This window comes from Anarhichas minor, unplaced genomic scaffold, assembly GCF_050575085.1.
Source record: "Anarhichas minor isolate MPS153535 unplaced genomic scaffold, ASM5057508v1 ptg000058l, whole genome shotgun sequence".
Classification (NCBI taxonomy): Eukaryota; Metazoa; Chordata; class Actinopteri; order Perciformes; family Anarhichadidae; genus Anarhichas; species Anarhichas minor.
Genome location: NW_027466504.1, coordinates 3,880,001 through 3,900,000, shown reverse-complemented (window position 1 = coordinate 3,900,000; position 20,000 = coordinate 3,880,001). Strand labels below are relative to the sequence as shown.

Genomic DNA, 20,000 nt, shown 5'->3' with positions numbered 1-20,000 from the left:
GACCAAAAAAAAAGAGAAAGTGAAGGGAGATGGAAAAGAAATTTGGAGAAGAAATTGGGGGGAAATGAAGAGAGACATAGAGACACAGTGAGTGAGTGCAAACACAGTGGAACACACCAGAGCCAGATCCCAAGGCAGAGCATCAAAAGGCCGCGGTGAAGCACCCCGCAATCAACACCCCATAACCCCAGCGCACGGCCTGCATACCATCCTCACACTGCTCTTCCCCTCCTGAAAACACATGCTCACATCCACACCCACACACACACACACACACACACACACACACACACACACACACACCAGCGCTCCTCCACACAACCGCTAGAATGTCGCCCTCATTACACAACACGCCGCGCGACTGGTTTCTGCACGAGAACAAAACAAGTGAGTTTTGTTTTAACTGCTCGGCCCTGGGCGGTTCAAAGTCAACACTGCTGCAACGGTTTTTGTGGCTCGTCACCTGCCGCAGGTTCCAAAGACATCTTCCACAACACGCCATAGAGGGAAAACATGGAGCTACAAGAAAGAGAGGAATGTTTTTTTTATTGTTGTTCAGAATTAAAATTATGATTTACTCTTTCCCCTCTGTGTAATAGTAGGATTATTTCCACTACCATTACTACTCTTTAATGTGCCATGAAAGTGCTTTGAAATATAAAACTACACCTCAATGTTTTAGTTTGTTTTTTGTATTTTTAGAAATATTTGGCCATCATTTGCTCCCACACACAACACAATAAATCTCACTGCAATCATTTTAAGTACCGACATAATTAGGCTGATGTCTTAAAATGGAAAGATGTTATCCCCGTTATAAAATAACTGCCAGTTAAAGGAATAGTTCAACAATTTGCTTTCTTCCCAAGATTCTGAAGAGATTATCAACATCAACCCTAATGTCTGTACAACAAATATGAAGCTACAGCCAGCAGCCGGCTAGCTTAGCTTAGCCTAGCACAACGACTGAAAACAAGGGGAAACAGGCTCCGTCCAAATTGGAAAAAACTACTAGAAACCAAAAGAAATGCAGAGAAAATGACATGTTGTAACTTATCATAGATAGGTTACAGGGTTGCTGTTTACAGTCTTTGTGCTAAGCTAAGCAGCTGCTGGCTGCAGCTTCATAATTAGCATGCAGACGTTGATATCAATCTTCTCATCGAACTATGTGCAAGAAAGTAAATAAGCTTATTTATCCATTTATTAATAGCCGTGTTTCTTTAAAAAGTATGTCTAACACCTCTGCTCCATGCACAAACAGAAATGACAACATTACAAGTTATGTGGTGGAACTTTTTCATGGCGAACAGCTTTTGTGTGCAGGGAAGCTTAGTGACATATCTGGCAACCCGCACTGCAGCTGAAGACACTGAGCAGAGGTGCTATGCAGGCGGATAACCTGTTGTTTTGTCAAGAAATAGTCCCAACATGTAACTCCTAAAATCACAAATTATGATTTCTACATTTCCGATTAGAACAAATAAGATAGCGTGTGTTGCTTAGTGATCTTTGGAGTTGTCGGGAAGTGTATTTATTCACTTTGGACAACCAGCCGAGCCCCCCAACCTCCAGTCTTTATGCTAAGTGTCTCTGTACCAAGCGGAGAAATGAGAATGAAATCAATCTTCTCAACTCACCCTCAGAAAGACAGAGAATAAGGACATTTGAGCAGGGTCGTCCTTCAATCAGAGGATCGGCGGTTCGATCCCCGGCTCCGCTAGTCCATGCCGATGTGTCCTTGAGCAAAACACCTAACCCCAAGTTGCTCCCGTAGCTGTGCCTACACACAGTGTGTGAATGTTAGTTAGTCCTAATGGACAGGTGGCACCTTGCATGGTAGACCCTGTCATCAGTGTATGAATGGGTGTGAATGGGTGAATGATGACATGTAGTGTAAAAGTGCTTTGAGTGGTCGGACAAGTAGAAAAGCGCTATACAAGTACAGTCCATTTACCATTTACATTGTCTCTTTGATCAGCAGGTTTATTTTTCCTCATGTCGTCCGTTTGCCGTCCAGAAGGCTCCAGATGAGGAACAACACCAATTATCAAGTCTTGATGTAATTAAATACATTATACCTGAGAAGTGATACTGAGAGGACTCGCCTGCTTGCTAATTACAAGGCACACATGACACTCCGTGTCATGATGGGAGCTAATGCCCTCGGCTATTCAGCAGTATTACCTTTCAGCCCTTTGCCCCCGAACATGAACACACACACACACACACACAGAAAATACACACCTGCAGAGCATGTCGGTGAGGCGTACAAAGCCCACATAAGCCAGTTCAAAGGCGCCACGGTGACGGGACTGCAGGAGCTGCTGACGGAAGTACAGGCCCACCCCCTCCACCTGGAACACAGAGAGAGACGGGGGGGAATCAGCAAATGAACTGTAACAAGAGTAATACTGCTGTCTAGTGTGTGTGTGGGGGGGGGGGGGGGGGGGGGGTGTAAGTGTGTTATGTATGCATGACTTTAAAGCCTCCTGCTTTTAACTTGCATTCTCTCCACTGGCCATCAGGGGGCGACGCCTCTAGCTGCAAAAAGAAGTCTGATTGTATAGAAGTCTATGAGAAAATGACTCTACTTCTCTCTTGATTTATTACCTCAGTAAACATTGTAAACATGAGTTTATGGTCTCAATCTCTAGTTTAAAGTCTTCTTCAATACAGCATGATGTTCATTTAGTAAATTATGGTCACATTTACAGTTAAATAGATCATAAAGAAGAGTATGCTTTAGGGCGGGGCAACCTTGTGATTGACGGGGGGATACCTCTACCAGAGCCGTATACGGCGTCTCTAAGTCCCTCCTCCGCAGTCCAAATATGGTCACTTCCGTTCATTGGTTGCAAAAAGCCAAGATGAAGACGGCCGTAATCCAAGATGGCGACGGCCAAATCGCCGAACTCGAGGCTTCATAACATGAGTCCACAGACCAATGGGTGACGTCACGACTACGTCCACTTCTTATATGCAGTCTATGGTTAATATAAAGCCTTCAGAGTTCTAGTATCAAAGATTTAGCTAGAGGCTTTATGGACTATATAATTAGGCTGCAACTGATTACTTTCAATATCGATAACTTGTCTTTTCATTCATTGATTACTGATCTGTGATTTAGTCTATATAATGTCAGAAAATGTACAATAATACACATTTTCCCAGAGCCCAGGTTGATGTCTTCAAATTACTTTGTAGTTCTGTTTGACCAACAGTGCAAAACCCACATCAGGGCAGGTGGGGTAAGACACGCAACAGCTCCAGGTCAGAATCAAAGCGGTGACTATGCTGTTATATCGTGTTTCAATGACTATCAGGTAACCTGGACATTCACTGAAGAAAGGACAGGAGCTCTGATCAGGATTCCTCCTGATAATGATCATAGATCAAAAGGTCTTTTTGAAGCCTTTTAATAATCTCATAGAATTATTTATTTATCATCTATTCTTAACAACATTGTATGTTAGTATAAGTAGGTCAGTATCATGAATTGACAACTGTTAATTTATTCGTATAACGTATTCGACTCTCTTTAGGAGCGTTTCCACCGAGCAGTCCAGTTCAGTTTGAAACACACTAAAATGGTTATTTTGGCATTTCCACTGGAAGAAGTTATGGATCGTACCAACAGAACCACTCCAGTCTTGGCACCGCCTCCAACGTTCCAACTGAGCTGAGCCGATACTAGAAAAAATGCAGGCCGCTGATTGGTCAGAGAGAATCGTCACCAGCTCGACCCGGGGACATCCGGCACAAACCTGTCGTTTTTAAATAGCGAGCGCAGGAGAACAAATTTTTTTTTTTTTTAAAGGCAGCCAATAAAACTACACCATACACCACGCTGTTCAATTGACAAAGAGCAGATCCATCATTCGGTTGCCATTGGAATGATTCGGCGACTGTCCTGTTGAAGGTGATGTCACAGCGATCAGCTGTAACCCGCCTACCTTTGTGTCATCCGATTGGCTCCTTTATAAAAACCACCGATCAATCCCTTTAGAACGAATGTCAAACGGAAACGTTCGGTGGCCGATCGATCGGAGCGCCCTTAAAGCTAAGCCTGACATCTGTGTCAGAAGAACTATATAACTAATGATATGAGTGGAGGCATTTCAATGACTCAGTTAAGCATCAGAACTAAGCTTGGAAACTGATTGGGTGACGTGTGTCAAAGCACAGAGACTACTGTGGATACTTTACAAGTTAACGGTTTAAATCCTCAACACCACTAGTTTAGTAAGAATTCTCCACTGTTCCCACGGAAAAAAAAAGAGGGACGCACTAAGATCTAAATGAAACCCTCTTTGTACTTAGTGTGTGATTCATTTTGTAAAGTCAAGCAACTCCATCTAAATACATGCAGCAAACTTAATGCAAAGCCAAAACAATGACACCCTCCACCTCCACTTCATGCTGGCACAAAGCAGCGTAGTCATTTGAACAGAAAGCGGTTCATTGTCTCTTAAAAAAGATTCCAACTAAAAGCAAAGCAGTAGGGGTGTGTAAAAGACTCGGAGACGAACTGCGTCATCTAGTCCCACTGTGGCCTTTTCTCTATTTGGCAAGAAGAGTGAAGCTGCAACACTGGCCACGCTCTTGTTTTTAGAGACACCACTTCAGCTTTCAGCCAGTGAGCGTCGGGCATGTGGAGCGTGAGAGCGGCATGTCGGTGGCGTGACAAGTGCGCTCAAATAAGGATGCTGAGACATCCGCATAATGGCCACCGTCAGTAAAACCACCCAGTTAGTAATGGTGTTAGCGACATTATTCTAACTATACACACACACACACACACACAACTGAGTGCCGTGGCAGTGTGTAAACTGGTGAGTGTGTTGCAGGTGAGGCGGCAGGGCGAGGCGGACGCGGAGCTTTCGGTGCCCTGTCATTTAGGCTGTGGCGGCCCCGCCACCGCAGAGGCGGCCCGGGCCTCGGCTTAGTCAGGGGTAGCATGGAGGGCACTGGGGGGGGCGGCGGGCCCTGATGCAAAAAAAAAGAAACAGTTCGTATAGGGAGAAAAGAAATCCCAAACAGCCCCTCAGGGGATGTGGGGTTAGACACAACATCTAAACTAACACAGACACAGGGCCGCAGACGACAGCTGATGTCACGGAAAGATGCACGGAGACGAGTTCATGAGAGGAACACAGCAGGAGAATGTGCTGAAACAGAACAAAAATGAACGTGTAAAAATGTGTAAAAAGAATATATGCAACATAAATGTAGGGCTTATGTAGCCTGTTTTTTGTTTTGGGCCACATGACTGGACAATAAACTCGTCTGACCCTGCAGACCTGAAGTGGACTCGACTTAAAACACCAAAAGTACGGACTGAGTAAACCACAGCGGTGCCAAGCCCCAGTGACTTATCACATCGGTGGCCAGAGTGGACTCCCAGGACAGGGCCTGACCTCACCGGGGTAAAAATGGCAGCGACAGTCACTTGTTAGATGGCCCCGTGGCTGCCGGGGCCCAGACCGCTGCGGTAGCCGAGCCGGGTCAGGCCGCGGCTTCGCTTATTTAAAGCGTCCCTCCCTGAGGTTCCCCTGGCTGTGTAACTGGTTAAAAAAGGGCAGAGCGAGCTTCCTGGAGGGTGAGAGGTGGGGGACTTTATTTAGACGTCAACTTCCTGTTTGCGAACGTGCCCGTTTCTCAGAAAAAGCTTCCATGTGCGGAGAGAGAGAAGTTTCCCCAAGTCTAATTATATGTATGGGGGGGGGGGGGGGGGGGCATGATGGTGACCCAAATAGCAGACTTCTTCCCCTGACGGCCAAGGATTAGACAGCACTCTGATGATGTTGTTGCTGCTGCTGCTGCTGCAATGTGCAGGAGAACATGGTGAAGCTCTGGTTGTATAAACGGTACAGACAATAGAAAGCTAGGATTCACATCTTTTGTTGTTACACAATAAACAAATGTCATTCTCAGCTGCTCTAGTCTAGTTGTAGTTGTTGTTATTCTCTGGTGAGCAGTAAAATGAGATTTAAGACACCTAAATCTTCATCACTTTGCGTTTTCTTTGACAGGAGATTTTTAGCAAAAGGAAGAGTTCAGGATTTTGTCCACTTTGGGAATCTTTGGAGGTAATATAACTTTATACAAATGAGAATAAAAGGGCGTGAACTAAATATTGTGCACTAGAGAGCAAACAGAGCGATGTGGGACAAAGCGTTCTTATTGTGGTCACAGAAGAATGTGTGTGTGTTTCTCCCTTCAAACGGTCCGTCTCCTCTGTGAGACCGAGGCTACGCCAAATAAACAACCCGAGCTGTCAAACTCCAGCTGACCGGCCACTCTGGTGGTCCGTCCCGTTCAGGATGTCGACCTGCTTCTCCTTCCTTTGTTTTCCTCCGTTACAATCAATCATCATCGTTCCGTCTTCCTTCACAATTCATCGTCTTTACCGAAAAAGCTAAAAATAATACTGCCAAAACCATCGCGGTAACTGATGAAAAGTACAGTCACGAAATAAAGAAAGAAATTCAGAAATGACCATTGACGCCCATCCACAACTGTTGCCGTTGCCATGGTGCCACCCAGTGACAGAAACATCTGCAGTGTTGCCAGGCTACCAAGGATGTAACACAGGGTACTGCTGAGGACCGCGGGAGGTGTTGAGCTCGCATACATTTTGGAAAGAGGTGTGTTTTGGTCATTCACACACACACATTTGCCCATGCATGTAATCACTGTGGTAGGGCAGAGAGACTGCGTCCGCAAAGACTTCGCCAGACCCAACTTTCCAAACACTACTGAACACACACACACACACACACACACACACACACACACACACACACACACACACACACACACACACACACACACACACACACACACACACACACACACACACACACACACACACACACACACACACACAAAGAAGGGATGCGGTAAAGAGAGAGGACAGGAGGTCGGCGTTTCCTCACAGGAGTTTATTAAATCATCGTTTATGTAATGAGGCCCATCGCCATGGTTACCATGGTATGGCTCGATACTGATGTGAAGACCACAGCGACAGTTCAAGCGACCCTGGCTGGTTTATGTGGCGTGATGTGAATGGGTGAGTGATGACATGTAGTGTTAACGCGCTTTGACTGGTCGGAGGACTAGAAAAGCGCTGTACAAGTACAGTCCAGTTACCATTTAAATATGAGGCTAGCACAAGCAGCTTAGCTTAGCTTAGCTTAATACAAAAACAGGAGACAGCTAGCATAACACTCACAAATAAACAAGCTACGCTAAGCTAAGCAGCTGCAGCTTTACAGACCTTACAGACATGAGCGTAATATGAACCTTCTCATTTAGATAATATATAAGTGTGTTTCCTAAAAAGTTGAACTTTTCCCCTTTTGCTATATTACCACAGATTAAATTAAACTTCAGCAAGGTCCATTGAGAGAGAATGTCCTCACGCAAAGGTCCGGAACATCACAGTAACTTATAATAATATACAATAATAACTTGCGCTATGATTTAGTGCCATATCTATCCGTTTGTAGTCAACAACTGACTGTCAAATCAAATTTCAAGTTCAATTGAATCATATCTCAACAATATTTATTGTCAGATTTCAAATTCAACTGGGTGAATTATAAATACATAATCTAATAATAAATAAATGTTCTTCTCTCATTTCAAGTAAAATAAGGACTAAAGAATAAATTACATAACAGAAAGCTTTTAAAATAAAGTACTTCATTGAAGAATGAATTCCAAATAATATTCTTATCATCTAAAAAGAGAAGTTAGTGTGCAGGGACTTTATCTGTGGTTATTAAACCACTTGTTTCAGCTCTATTCTCTCTGTTTACATCATTGTGCTTCACATTGTGGCTTTTTGTAATCGCCACGTTCTGTGAACACATGAGACGTACTGGTTTTAAACTGGTTGTGGGAATAATGAACGCCCAATAAATGGCCCAATAATTAAAGCCATTTTCCAAAACATAACAGTACAATAAACAGACTGATGCACACATTCCCGATACTCTAAATACCACAAAGATTAAAAAAAAAAAAAAACACGTTCAGCACATAGCACAGTAAGATACTTCCTACTTTCTCTCTCAGGATGGTAAATACTCGCTCGACAGGCAAACACACACACACACACAAACGCCCTGTACCCCCTACGCAGACAAACACAGCCCATGTCTGGTACCCTTGTTATTATGGACATTCACATGCTGAACCGCTCAGACAACTATTCCTGTGTGAGTCTGTCTGTGTGAGTCTGTGTGTGTGTGTGTGTTGTTTGAAGCGCTCAGTGTTTTCCTGCTGCTGGTGGAAGTGATTTGGAAAGAATGCGGTGGAAATGGAGGGGCGTCGCGGCCGTTAAACCAGCGGGGTCGGGCCTCAAATGAAAGTGCGGCGCTAACGAGGGCGGATGCTAATTGAGGAGCCTCCCAGCGTGATGTCACAAACACACACACACACACACACACACACGTGCGCGCGCTGACACAGTATGTATACACACATACAGTGAAACAAATGAGACCTCTTTAAAAGGAATACTTGGATTGTGTTTGCGGACGTAAATAGCTTTTCTAGATCTCAGTGGACTGAGACAGACTAGTTACGGTCGGGAAGTTGTATATTTTTAGATCGTCTAATCGGCATTGCAAGCGATCGCCAATTCTCGATGTGATCGAGGTGGGGGGGCCGACTTGGGTTCTCAGCAGCACACCACCACAGCTCAGCTGTTACAGTTTGGTTAGCCTCGTTAACCAGAGCGTTCCCAATGTGTGACTTCAAAGCGGTGAGAACAGTGACAAGACAGAGCTGAGAAGGGGAAGCAGATGTTTGAAGGGCCCTCGGGCACATGTGCAGAGCAACAGACAGAGCTCAGGATCAGGATCCCATGCAATTCATAATGACACATACAAATGCATCAGCCCGACGTTTTTTCTCTCCCAATACCAACTACCAGCTACCAGCGCTCACTTTCCTCTACATTTAAAATCGGAATTTATTGAGATTATTATTATGTGAAGTAGCATGAGGCCAGGGTTCACTGTGGTACTGAAAGCTTCTTCTGCACCGATATAACGGCTCCCAACAGGAGCGCTCAACTTCTACCACTCGCATAGCTGCAGTGGAGGGAAACGTAGAGTCATATTTTCTTCTTCAGATGTTCTGTAATTTGGGTTAAAATGAGCCTCGCGTTGGGCCGAGGTAGCCAGAGAACCAGAGAGCGTTTGGCTCGTGAGGATCTCACCTGCTCCTCCGTGATGAGTCCGGACTGCGTGTGCAGAGGCAGGCTCTGACACAGCTGTCCCAGCAGCATGGCCACTTCCTTCATGCTCCGCCAGCAGCACACCAGCACCATCTGGGCCGTCACCCTGTAGCCCTCACCGCCTGGAGCCAACACACACACACACACACAAGCACAGTGACACACATGCAGAGAGCGACACGGAATAAGTTTGATCACTTTTGGCTTCATTACCTAATAATGTAAAGATGTATTTGTCTTATTATGTCATGCGCCATGTTAAAGCTTGGTACTCATCAAGTCCCTGCTATGTTTGTGTTGGGTCACACATGCATATAGAACACACACATTGCACAGAGCTGTTTGGTTTTCCTTATCACTATAAAGTTACAGTAAAATATATAATCATTTAATAAGATTCCTCGAAATATTGAACTGTGCGCTGAATAAATATACCACTCAAAGATAAGGTCAAACACCTCCCCCACCAGGACATCACTGGAACTGCACGCACAAGCATCAACTACTGCATTCTACCTCACCAACTGAATCCACTTCAATCACACGTGAAAAATAAAAAAGATAGATGATACAAAATGATAACACACACCCCCCCATCCCCTCGCTGCAATTTAAAATTGTATACTTTTTTGTTTTTTGCATGTCCACAGGTATTCATAACACAGCAATTCCAGGAATATAACAAACATTGCTGATGGGACATTCTGGGCCTTAATGATATCAATAAATATTGATAACGCAACACCAAAAATTAAAATATCTTATTATTCTGGTCATACTGTCATTTGGGGAATAATCATGCTCCAAGTTTTGGAGCCACTCTTTCCATAATTGGATGTAAACAGGAAGTAGAATGTTGCCATGGAGTATTGCAGGTATCTATGCTGTTAGCCGTCCCTGTTTATCGATGGATTACTTTGATACTGAGGAAAAATGATGGACATTCAGATTTGACTGAGTTGTGATGAGAAGTAATATGTCCCTATCTTTGCCTTATGTCACTTCCTCTGAACCCCCCCACCCCCTCCACTTTTAACTCCCTGACGCCCTCCTCGGGATGCTCTCCTCACCGCTTGAATACATCTGAATTACTGTAACACTGGACTGTGTTGGACTAGCGAGCCATGGATAGCTATCCTGTGTAATGCTGAACGCCATCGGCACAGTGACCTCTGACTCACCTGTGTTCAGTGACGGTGTGTGTGTGGTCCGGGTCTGTGTGTGATCACAGTGTGCTGTGTCCAGCTCTCTGGCGCTCGTGAAGAAGTCGTTGGTGTCTCTGGGCTGGATCTCCTGCAGGATCCTCTGCAGACCTGCGGTAGTCTCTGTCCAAACACACCCAAGAAACAACACGTCATGTTACTAACATCTCCTCATGGGAGGTCCACCCCCTTCACTGGAATATATTTCTATTTATTTTAGTCTTTTTCTTTAGTTTCCATATCAGTCTCCTAATCCCCTTTCTCTTTTACTGTCTGGAATAAACAGTGTTCTTGCATGAGGCCCATTGAGCGCGTGCAGCGTAATATAAGGCAGACCTGGTCGTTATACGGCCAGAATGATGGTTCAGCCGGACAGGTCGAAGACAAACCACTACATTTTACCCATTAAACTAAACAAATCGAAAGAATTGACCTAAATTGGCTTTTATAAAAAATCAATTTGTCAAGTTTGTTTTCCACAATTGTTGTGTTTCTCATAAATTGTGTGAATAAATAAGATGTCCATGTGTGTATAGGTCAGGAGAGAGTGCAGGGGGGGTTTGAATTTTGAAGTTTAAACCCTTGTTTGGTTGTATTTTTAAACCTTGCTCTATGCAACGCATATTATATCTTTCAGCATGCTGAGGATTTTTGTTTATTTTGTTAGTGGACATATAATGTAATTTTCTTATGAATAAAACGTTATTTGGAGTGATTTTCAATTCAATAAATGCTAAAAAATAAGTGCACAGAATGTTTTCTATGATTTAATCTAGCGATAAAATTAGAGGTTATAACTAACAATATCTTTTTGTCCCACAGCAGCAATCTGGGTTTCTCTTGTGTGCCCCCCCCCCCCCCAGGAAAGATAATTGCTCACTCCTGATCTAAGGTCTGAATCTGATTACCTGAATCCGTATCCATGGGGATGAGTCCCTCGGGGGAGGAGCTCTGCACCACAGGGGAGACCACATCAGACATCCTGTAGCACACAGCGACCAGCTCGGACACCACACGCCTCCACTGCTCCGTCTGACTCAAACTCCTAAACACACAGAGAACCAGTACGTCTATAGAAGCAGTGGATCCAAATGGAAGTAGAAGCGTGTGTGCGTTCATGAGCTCACTCAGTGTTCAGATGCTGCAGGACGGCAGTGATGCAGTGGGCTCTGCCATAGAGGGGATAGGAAGCGGCCGCCTGCAACAGAGACGCCTCGGACCTCGACACCTCCGACTGCAGACAGCGCAGCAAGAACTGAACCACTGAGGAGATAAGGACACAACCGTTTTATCCATTCCACTCAGGGCCAACACAGACACCAACACTTATTGAGGCTATGCGTCCGGATCTCACCAGCCAGCGTGTTGAGCTCCAAGACGACCGCTTCGGACGGCTGGGTCGGTAAAGAGGGAGGCCGGAACTCGAGGCCCTGCTCCTGGGCGCAGTGCAGCAGGGCCAGGCCCAGGTTCGGCTGGTGGAGCAGCAGGTGGAGGAGGTGGGCTGCCGTGACGCTGTCGAAGGGCTTGGTGCTGGTGCTGAGGTCCAGAGCCGCCTGAAGGATGCGGCGCGTCCTCTCCGGGACCTAATGCCACAGAGGTCGAGCCGAGATCAGCAAAACAACTTGGAACACACGCCACGTACTGAGATGTGGATCCAAATACAAGTTCATTTATATGACAGAAATGTAAATGACACTTTTATGCAGAAGAACGTCTTCATTATGAAATAATCATAAAGAATACTACCAAAAACAGCAACCTAAAAAAAACAATGTCAGCGGTATCAAACAACACCAAAAAGATGCCACATGTAAAGAATCACATTTTGAATATTAACCTGCAGTCCCATAGCTGGCGGCGGGAGTTGCCGTAGTAACGTGGAGGCCAGCTGTTTGACTTCCAGGAAGTTGCTGGCAACGCAGTAGAGGACATTCTGAGCGTGGGCGGAGGTTACGGCCTCGCCGAGGGCGAACACATCGGGCCCTGAGGAGAACGCAGAGAGGAAGAGGTGAAGAAACGCAGCGAGGGGACGACAGGCAGAGCGTACACCGAGCCAGCTGGAGAGCCAGGTTGGCGTCGAAGTAGAGAGTCTGGCCAGCGGCGGGAGGACTGCTGCGTTCAGGCAGTGACGGAGAGGAGGTTACGTGAGCCTCGTCACTGAGCTGTCCTTCAGTAAAGCATTGAACTCTAAACTAGGACCGTGCCGAATGTCATCGTTTTATATTCACAGCGTATTTTGTAGTTTGGAATGTCTGGCGTCATATTTGATGACGTCATCACCCTAAAAAAAAATCCTTAGTATGAAAATAAATGCTTCATTGGATTAAATGTTTTTTTTACATATTAAAAAAACGTTTCTTTAATGAATGGAACTCGTCAGTGTGTGCCGCGGGCGAGAGAGCAATCTGTTTTTAAACCACATTGAACATTTTTGGAAAGGCTTAACGTCAACAAATATGGATTGAAGCAGAATCTTTCGTTTGATTAAAACATGTTGAACTGAATTTTGGAAATGATTACATACATCTCTTTACGACAACTTTTAGAAGTTGCAGCGCTCTGGAGTTATTAAAAATGTTTGACTCACAATCGTCCGCAGCCACTACTGGAACCTAATTCTAGAAATAGTAGAATACTAATAATGTCAGTGGAACCTGATCTGCTGAATAACAGAAAGTCAATGAATGAATCTGAAAAGAGTATTGGTAGTGGAAAATAAACCGAACCCGTGATCTCCTAAAGGCAGGTATACAGAGCTTTATGCAATATAACGACTTCATGCAGAATTTACCATCAGATTTTAAAATGCTGAAATGATTCAGCTGTTTTTTCGGTGATAACATCAAATAGTGTATACTACTTTAGCACCATCTTGGATTTGCCATGATGTTAATGTCTTAATGTTTGAGAAGTCCTAGACGACTGCTGCTGAGGGGCAGTAGCTGTACCAGTGCTGAAGGTGAAGAGCTCGCCCAGTAGACACAGCAGGTGGAGGGCCGTGAGGCATTTGGAGAAAGACGATCCAGGAAGCAAAACCTCCAGCAGCCTCATACACAGCCAGCGCAGGAACTCCTACATCACACACACACACACAGATCCATCAGTTAATTTCTATAAACCAAAAGGACTCAGGTGGAACTCTGCAGTGTGTACCTGGTACAGATGCAGTGTGTGTGTGTGGTGTACCTGGTACAGATGCAGTGTGTGTAACTGGTACAGATGCAGTGTGTGTACCTGGTACAGATGCAGTGTGTGTAACTGGTACAGATGCAGTGTGTGTACCTGGTACAGATGCAGTGTATGTACCTGGTACAGATGCAGTGTGTGTACCTGGTACAGATGCAGTGTGTGTACCTGGTACAGATGCAGTGTGTGTACCTGGTACACCTGGTACAGATGCAGTGTGTGTGTGTGTACCTGGTACAGATGCAGTGTGTGTACCTGGTACAGATGCAGTGTGTGTGTGGTGTACCTGGTACAGATGCAGTGTGTGTGTGTGTGTGGTGTACCTGGTACAGATGCAGTGTGTGTGTGTGTGTGTGTGTACCTGGTACAGATGTGGTGTACCTGGTACAGATGCAGTGTGTGGTGTACCTGGTACAGATGCAGTGTGTGGTGTACCTGGTACAGATGCAGTGTGTGTGTACCTGGTACAGATGCAGTGTGTACCTGGTACAGATGCAGTGTGTACCTGGTACAGATGCAGTGTGTGTGTGTGGTGTACCTGGTACAGATGCAGTGTGTGTGTGGTGTACCTGGTACAGATGCAGTGTGTACCTGGTACAGATGCAGTGTGTACCTGGTACAGATGCAGTGTGTACCTGGTACAGATGCAGTGTGTGTGTGTGGTGTACCTGGTACAGATGCAGTGTGTACCTGGTACAGATGCAGTGTGTGTGTGGTGTACCTGGTACAGATGCAGTGTGTACCTGGTACAGATGCAGTGTGTACCTGGTACAGATGCAGTGTGTACCTGGTACAGATGCAGTGTGTGTGTGGTGTACCTGGTACAGATGCAGTGTGTACCTGGTACAGATGCAGTGTGTGTGGTGTAGTACCTGATACAGATGCAGTGTGTGTGTGGTGTAGTACCTGGTACAGATGCAGTGTGTGTGTGGGGTGTAGTACCTGGTACAGATGCAGTGTGTGTGTGTGTGTGTGTGGGGTGTAGTACTTGGTACAGATGCAGTGTGTGTGGGGTGTAGTACCTGATACAGATGCAGTGTGTGTGTGGTGTAGTACCTGGTACAGATGCAGTGTGTGTGTGGGGTGTAGTACCTGGTACAGATGCAGTGTGTGTGTGGGGTGTAGTACCTGGTACAGATGCAGTGTGTGTGTGTGTGTGTGGGGTGTAGTACTTGGTACAGATGCAGTGTGTGTGTGTGTGTGTGTGGGGTGTAGTACCTGGTACAGATGCAGTGTGTGTGGTGTAGTACCTGGTACAGATGCAGTGTGTGTGGTGTAGTACCTGGTACAGATGCAGTGTGTGTGTGTGTGTGGTGGTGTACCTGGTACAGATGCAGTGTGTGTGTGTGTGGTGGTGTACCTGGTACAGATGCAGTGTGTGTGTGGTGGTGTACCTGGTACAGATGCAGTGTGTGTACAGATGCAGTGTGTACCTGGTACAGATGCAGTGTGTGTGTGGTGTACCTGGTACAGATGCAGTGTGTGTGTGGTGTACCTGGTACAGATGCAGTGTGTGTAGTGTAGTACCTGATACAGATGCAGTGTGTGTGTGGTGTAGTACCTGATACAGATGCAGTGTGTGTGTGGTGTAGTACCTGATACAGATGCAGTGTGTGTGTGGTGTAGTACCTGGTACAGATGCAGTGTGTGTGTGGTGTAGTACCTGGTACAGATGCAGTGTGTGTGTGTGGTGTAGTACCTGGTACAGATGCAGTGTGTGTGTGTGTGTGTGTGGGGTGTAGTACCTGGTACAGATGCAGTGTGTGTGGTGTAGTACCTGGTACAGATGCAGTGTGTGTGTGTGGTGGTGTACCTGGTACAGATGCAGTGTGTGTGTGTGGTGGTGTACCTGGTACAGATGCAGTGTGTGTGTGTGTGGTGGTGTACCTGGTACAGATGCAGTGTGTGTGTGTACAGATGCAGTGTGTGTGTGTGTACAGATGCAGTGTGTGTGTGTGTACAGATGCAGTGTGTGTGTGTGGTGGTGTACCTGGTAGAGATGCAGTGTGTGTGTGGTGGTGTACCTGGTAGAGATGCAGTGTGTGTGTGTGGTGGTGTACCTGGTAGAGATACAGTGTGTGTGTGTAGAGATGCAGTGTGTGTGTGTGTGTGTGTACAGATGCAGTGTGTGTGTGTGTGTACAGATGCTGTGTGTGTGTGTGTGTGTGTGTAGAGATGCAGTGTGTGTGTGTGTGTGTAGAGATGCAGTGTGTGTGTGTGTGTGTGTAGAGATGCAGTGTGTGTGTGTGTGTGTGTAGAGATGCAGTGTGTACAGATGCAGTGTGTGTGTGTGTACAGATGCAGTGTGTGTGTGTACAGATGCAGTGTGTGTGTGTACAGATGCAGTGTGTACAGATGCAGTGTGTGTACAGATGCAGTGTGTGTGTGTGTGTGTACAGATGCAGTGTGTACAGATGCAGTGTGTGTGTGTGTGTACAGATGCAGTGTGTACAGATGCAGTGTGTGTACAGATGCAGTGTGTGTGTGTGTGTACAGATGCGGTGTGTGTGTGTACAGATGCAGTGTGTGTGTACAGATGCAGTGTGTACAGATGCAGTGTGTGTACAGATGCAGTGTGTGTGTGTGTGTACAGATGCGGTGTGTGTGTGTACAGATGCAGTGTGTGTGTACAGATGCAGTGTGTGTGTGTGTGTGTACAGATGCAGTGTGTGTGTGTACAGATGCAGTGTGTGTGTGTGTACAGATGCAGTGTGTGTACAGATGCAGTGTGTGTGTGTACAGATGCAGTGTGTGTGTACAGATGCAGTGTGTGTGTACAGATGCAGTGTGTGTGTGTGTGTGTGTGTACAGATGCAGTGTGTGTGTGTGTGTGTACAGATGCAGTGTGTGTGTACAGATGCAGTGTGTGTGTGTGTACAGATGCAGTGTGTGTGTGTGTACAGATGCAGTGTGTGTGTACAGATGCAGTGTGTGTACAGATGCAGTGTGTGTGTGTGTGTACAGATGCAGTGTGTGTGTGTACAGATGCAGTGTGTGTGTACAGATGCAGTGTGTGTGTACAGATGCAGTGTGTGTGTGTGTACAGATGCAGTGTGTGTGTGTACAGATGCAGTGTGTGTGTGTACAGATGCAGTGTGTGTGTGTGTACAGATGCAGTGTGTGTGTACAGATGCAGTGTGTGTGTGTACAGATGCAGTGTGTGTGTGTACAGATGCAGTGTGTGTGTACAGATGCAGTGTGTGTGTGTGTACAGATGCAGTGTGTGGGTGTACCTTGTACAGATGCAGTGTGTGGGTGTACCTTGTACATATGCAGTGTGTGGGTGTACCTTGTACAGATGCAGTGTGTGTGTACCTTGTACATATGCAGTTTGTGTGTACCTTGTACAGATGCAGTGTGTGGTGTGCCTTGTACAGATGCAGTGTGTATAGCTTGTACAGATGCAGTGTGTGTGGTGTGCCTTGTACAGATGCAGTGTGTATAGCTTGTACAGATGCAGTGTGTATGTACCTTGTACAGATGCAGTGTGTGTGTGTGTGTGTGGTGTACCTTGTACAGATGCAGTGTGTATGTACCTTGTACAGATGCAGTGTGTGCTGGTCTCCGTCCCTCTGCTCCTGCTCCCTCTCCTGGATCAGTCTCTTCTGCAGCAGCAGGGCGCTGTCCTTCATTCTACAAAGCAGCTGCACGGAGGAGCAAGAGGATTTCAAGATCCATTGAGTGAGACTTCTTGATTTGATCATTAAATCATGTCATTGGTTTCTCCTTGTAGGGTTTTTGGCACTGCAGATTGCTTTGAAAAATCAAACTAGAAAAGTGCACTCAGCAGAGCGTAGATCTCCACCAGGTGTGTTTTCCTCACCCCTCCACAACAAAGAAGAGTTAAATATCACTCAATTGTCCTGCCCGCCCAAAATAACAAAAACAGGGATTTCATTCATCTCATTACTTTAGAAGATCATAACATGTCAGGAATATATCTAAAGATAATACGCAGTTGAGGTTTGCTTGTAACCGAGCCGATTACCCAAAATGCCTTTTGCTACTAAAGCAGTTGTTGATCACTTGCGGCCCCTAACAGTCGATAGAGTGAAGTGAGAAGTCAGAAGTCAATAAAACCAGAGAGGTCCTTGAGGGTTTTTTTGTGGTCATAAATGAGCTCATAAGAATATTAGGCAGAATGCGAGCAGTATGCGAGATTAGCCGTGGACAGACAGACACAAACACACACGGCCGCATTATCTCCCCACAGGCTTACGCCTGGCAAAGATAATTAGTTCCAATCTTTGTATGAACTGCTGTGGGGCCAACAAGCTGACTTTTACCAGCTTAACATTTCAAATTCAGTGAGAAAATAAAATCCATAAAAAAAAATGTAAAAAAAACTAGAATGAATGCCTTGCGGTTCTCCATTTTTTTATATGCATAAAAAACATTTTGTAAACACCAAAAGGCGATGTGCGGTAGGCGTCTGACCTTCTTCACAAGGCTGACTGTCTGCTGTCTGACGCCGGGCGCCTGGCTGTTGAGATTGGGTGGCAGGAAGTGGCGGATCAGGTCCATTTCCTGGGAGGTCACGGCTTCAGTGCTGCGGTGGCTCTCGCACACCAGCCCCAGAGCGTCCATCCTCACCTGGCGTAGGATTGGACGACACATTGGAAGTCCCAGACATAGACATGCCACACGGAATTTTTTTTAAACATAAAAACACTTCTTAATTCTATAAACACCACCCGAGGCCACTCACTTGATCGTGTTTGTGTACCAGTGCTTGTTGGAGCAGAGAGAGGGGCACCAGTCCTCCCCACAGACCCTCCTTTGAGGAGGGAACGACACCCTGGGCCCTCGCTGCCCGTAGGCACGTCATGAGGGCGCCCAGCGCTCCTCTGCTGCCCGAAGGACCTAACGAGGACAGAAGAATAACATTTATAGAGCGGTAGTAAATTCTGTCATGTCCATGAAATATGTCTTCCCACAACAGAATGCTTTGTGAAGTTTGAGAGACATTAAAGAGCAGCTGATATATCATGAGAATAACCAGAAGGGAAGAGAGATGTAAATGTGTGTTTGTGCCTTCACCTTGGCTGCAGGGTGGCGTTGTGTCCTGCAAGGCCTGCACCATGTGCGCCAGACTGGAGGGGCTGCAGCGCAGCAGCTTGGGCAGGAAATAGTCCAGGATGTACGTGGTCTGGCCCAGCCTGGCGCGGCACAGCACCTGCAGCAGGGGGGTGACCCACGTCTGGTGCCAGCACTCCATCCAGTCCCACGTGGCCGTCTCGTCCACCGCTCCCGCCTCACTGGCCAGCTGCGCCTTGTGGCTCACGAACAGCCTCTCCAGGAGGTCGCTGGCATAAGGGGCCAGGGTCTGGTCGCCCATCAGGCCCACGAGGCACGAAGGCAGCTCGGGCCGGATGTGGAGCAGGTGGCCCGCCCCGTAGAGCTCCACGAGGCAGCCCAAGGAGCCATATTTCCCCCGCATGTGCCACTCCAGCCCCAGCAGGCTCCGGGTGAGCTCTGCGACGTAGGGGTCCTCGGCCGGGTCGGAGACGGACGGGTTGGCGTGCTGGTGGAGGAGGAGGAGGTTGCGGAACAGGGAGCGGGTCTGGTGCCGGACTCCGTCCAGCGGGTGCTCCCAGTGGGAGTAGATGTGCTCCAGCAGGTGCCGCTGCAGCTCCGAGCCTCCGCTGAGGGACTGTTGGAGGCGGGGAGGGCAGGGCTGCCCCCCCGCCTGCAGGCAGTCCAGGGCAGCGCTGCTCCACAGGGTCAGCACCCGAGCCACCACCATGGCCGTACTGGACTCCTTTATACTACAGCAGACAAGAAAAAACAGACCCGATTATGAATCACTTACTTTGTTTTGAAACGATAGTGAAGCCTCTTCTATGATGAAAGGCTTACAACCCAGAGCAGTAAGAACTGAATTGGGATCAGTTAAGCAGTTCTACCTGACATCGAGATCCAGCAGCGTGTTCGGAACCAGCAGCAGCAACCGTTCCCACTGTGGCCCCGGGAGAGCGCCCTTCCAGCTCAGCATGGCCAGAGCCCCATGACACAGGTACAGGGAGACGCCCGGCGGGCGGCCGCTGGCGCACAGACCCTCACAGCAAGGCTTTAGCCACCGAGGGGCCGAGTCCAAACCCGGCGCTGAGCTACGCAGCAAACTACACACCTGATGCACGAAGACGAGACCGAGAACATTTCAAGAGTCACGGAAATATTCTCAATGCGTAACGTGCAAACTCCAGACTTCTTAATCCTCGACTCACCACAGAGGCAACTTCGTCTCCACAACCCATGACGGACCTGATCAACAACACTACGGCCAGGCCGGCTGTGCTCTGGACTGACTGGACGAACTCCTCTAGGACAGGAAAAAATGCACAGCGGAGGAAAGAAGT

General features: G+C 46.8%; 1 protein-coding gene across 6 annotated transcripts in view; it reads right to left on the bottom strand.

Moving 5' to 3' along the window:
• Window positions 1-20,000, bottom strand: part of thada (THADA armadillo repeat containing) — a 97,545-nt gene that overhangs the window by 72,430 nt on the left and 5,115 nt on the right. For all 6 annotated transcript variants that reach the window (XR_012947529.1, XR_012947530.1, XR_012947531.1 and 3 more), the window contains exons 9-22: window positions 19,869-19,963; window positions 19,548-19,771; window positions 18,682-19,409; window positions 18,350-18,504; window positions 18,079-18,234; window positions 17,178-17,285; window positions 13,404-13,527; window positions 12,293-12,438; window positions 11,810-12,038; window positions 11,583-11,718; window positions 11,364-11,500; window positions 10,435-10,578; window positions 9,236-9,375; window positions 2,248-2,357 (exon numbers count right to left, since the gene is read on the bottom strand). Coding sequence is in view for 3 of the 6 variants with exons in the window: in XM_076076818.1 (XP_075932933.1) it covers window positions 2,248-2,357; window positions 9,236-9,375; window positions 10,435-10,578; window positions 11,364-11,500; window positions 11,583-11,718; window positions 11,810-12,038; window positions 12,293-12,438; window positions 13,404-13,527; window positions 17,178-17,285; window positions 18,079-18,234; window positions 18,350-18,504; window positions 18,682-19,409; window positions 19,548-19,771; window positions 19,869-19,963 (2,632 nt within the window). In the remaining 3 variants the exon portion in view is untranslated. The remainder of the gene's footprint in view (window positions 1-2,247; window positions 2,358-9,235; window positions 9,376-10,434; window positions 10,579-11,363; window positions 11,501-11,582; window positions 11,719-11,809; window positions 12,039-12,292; window positions 12,439-13,403; window positions 13,528-17,177; window positions 17,286-18,078; window positions 18,235-18,349; window positions 18,505-18,681; window positions 19,410-19,547; window positions 19,772-19,868; window positions 19,964-20,000) is intronic.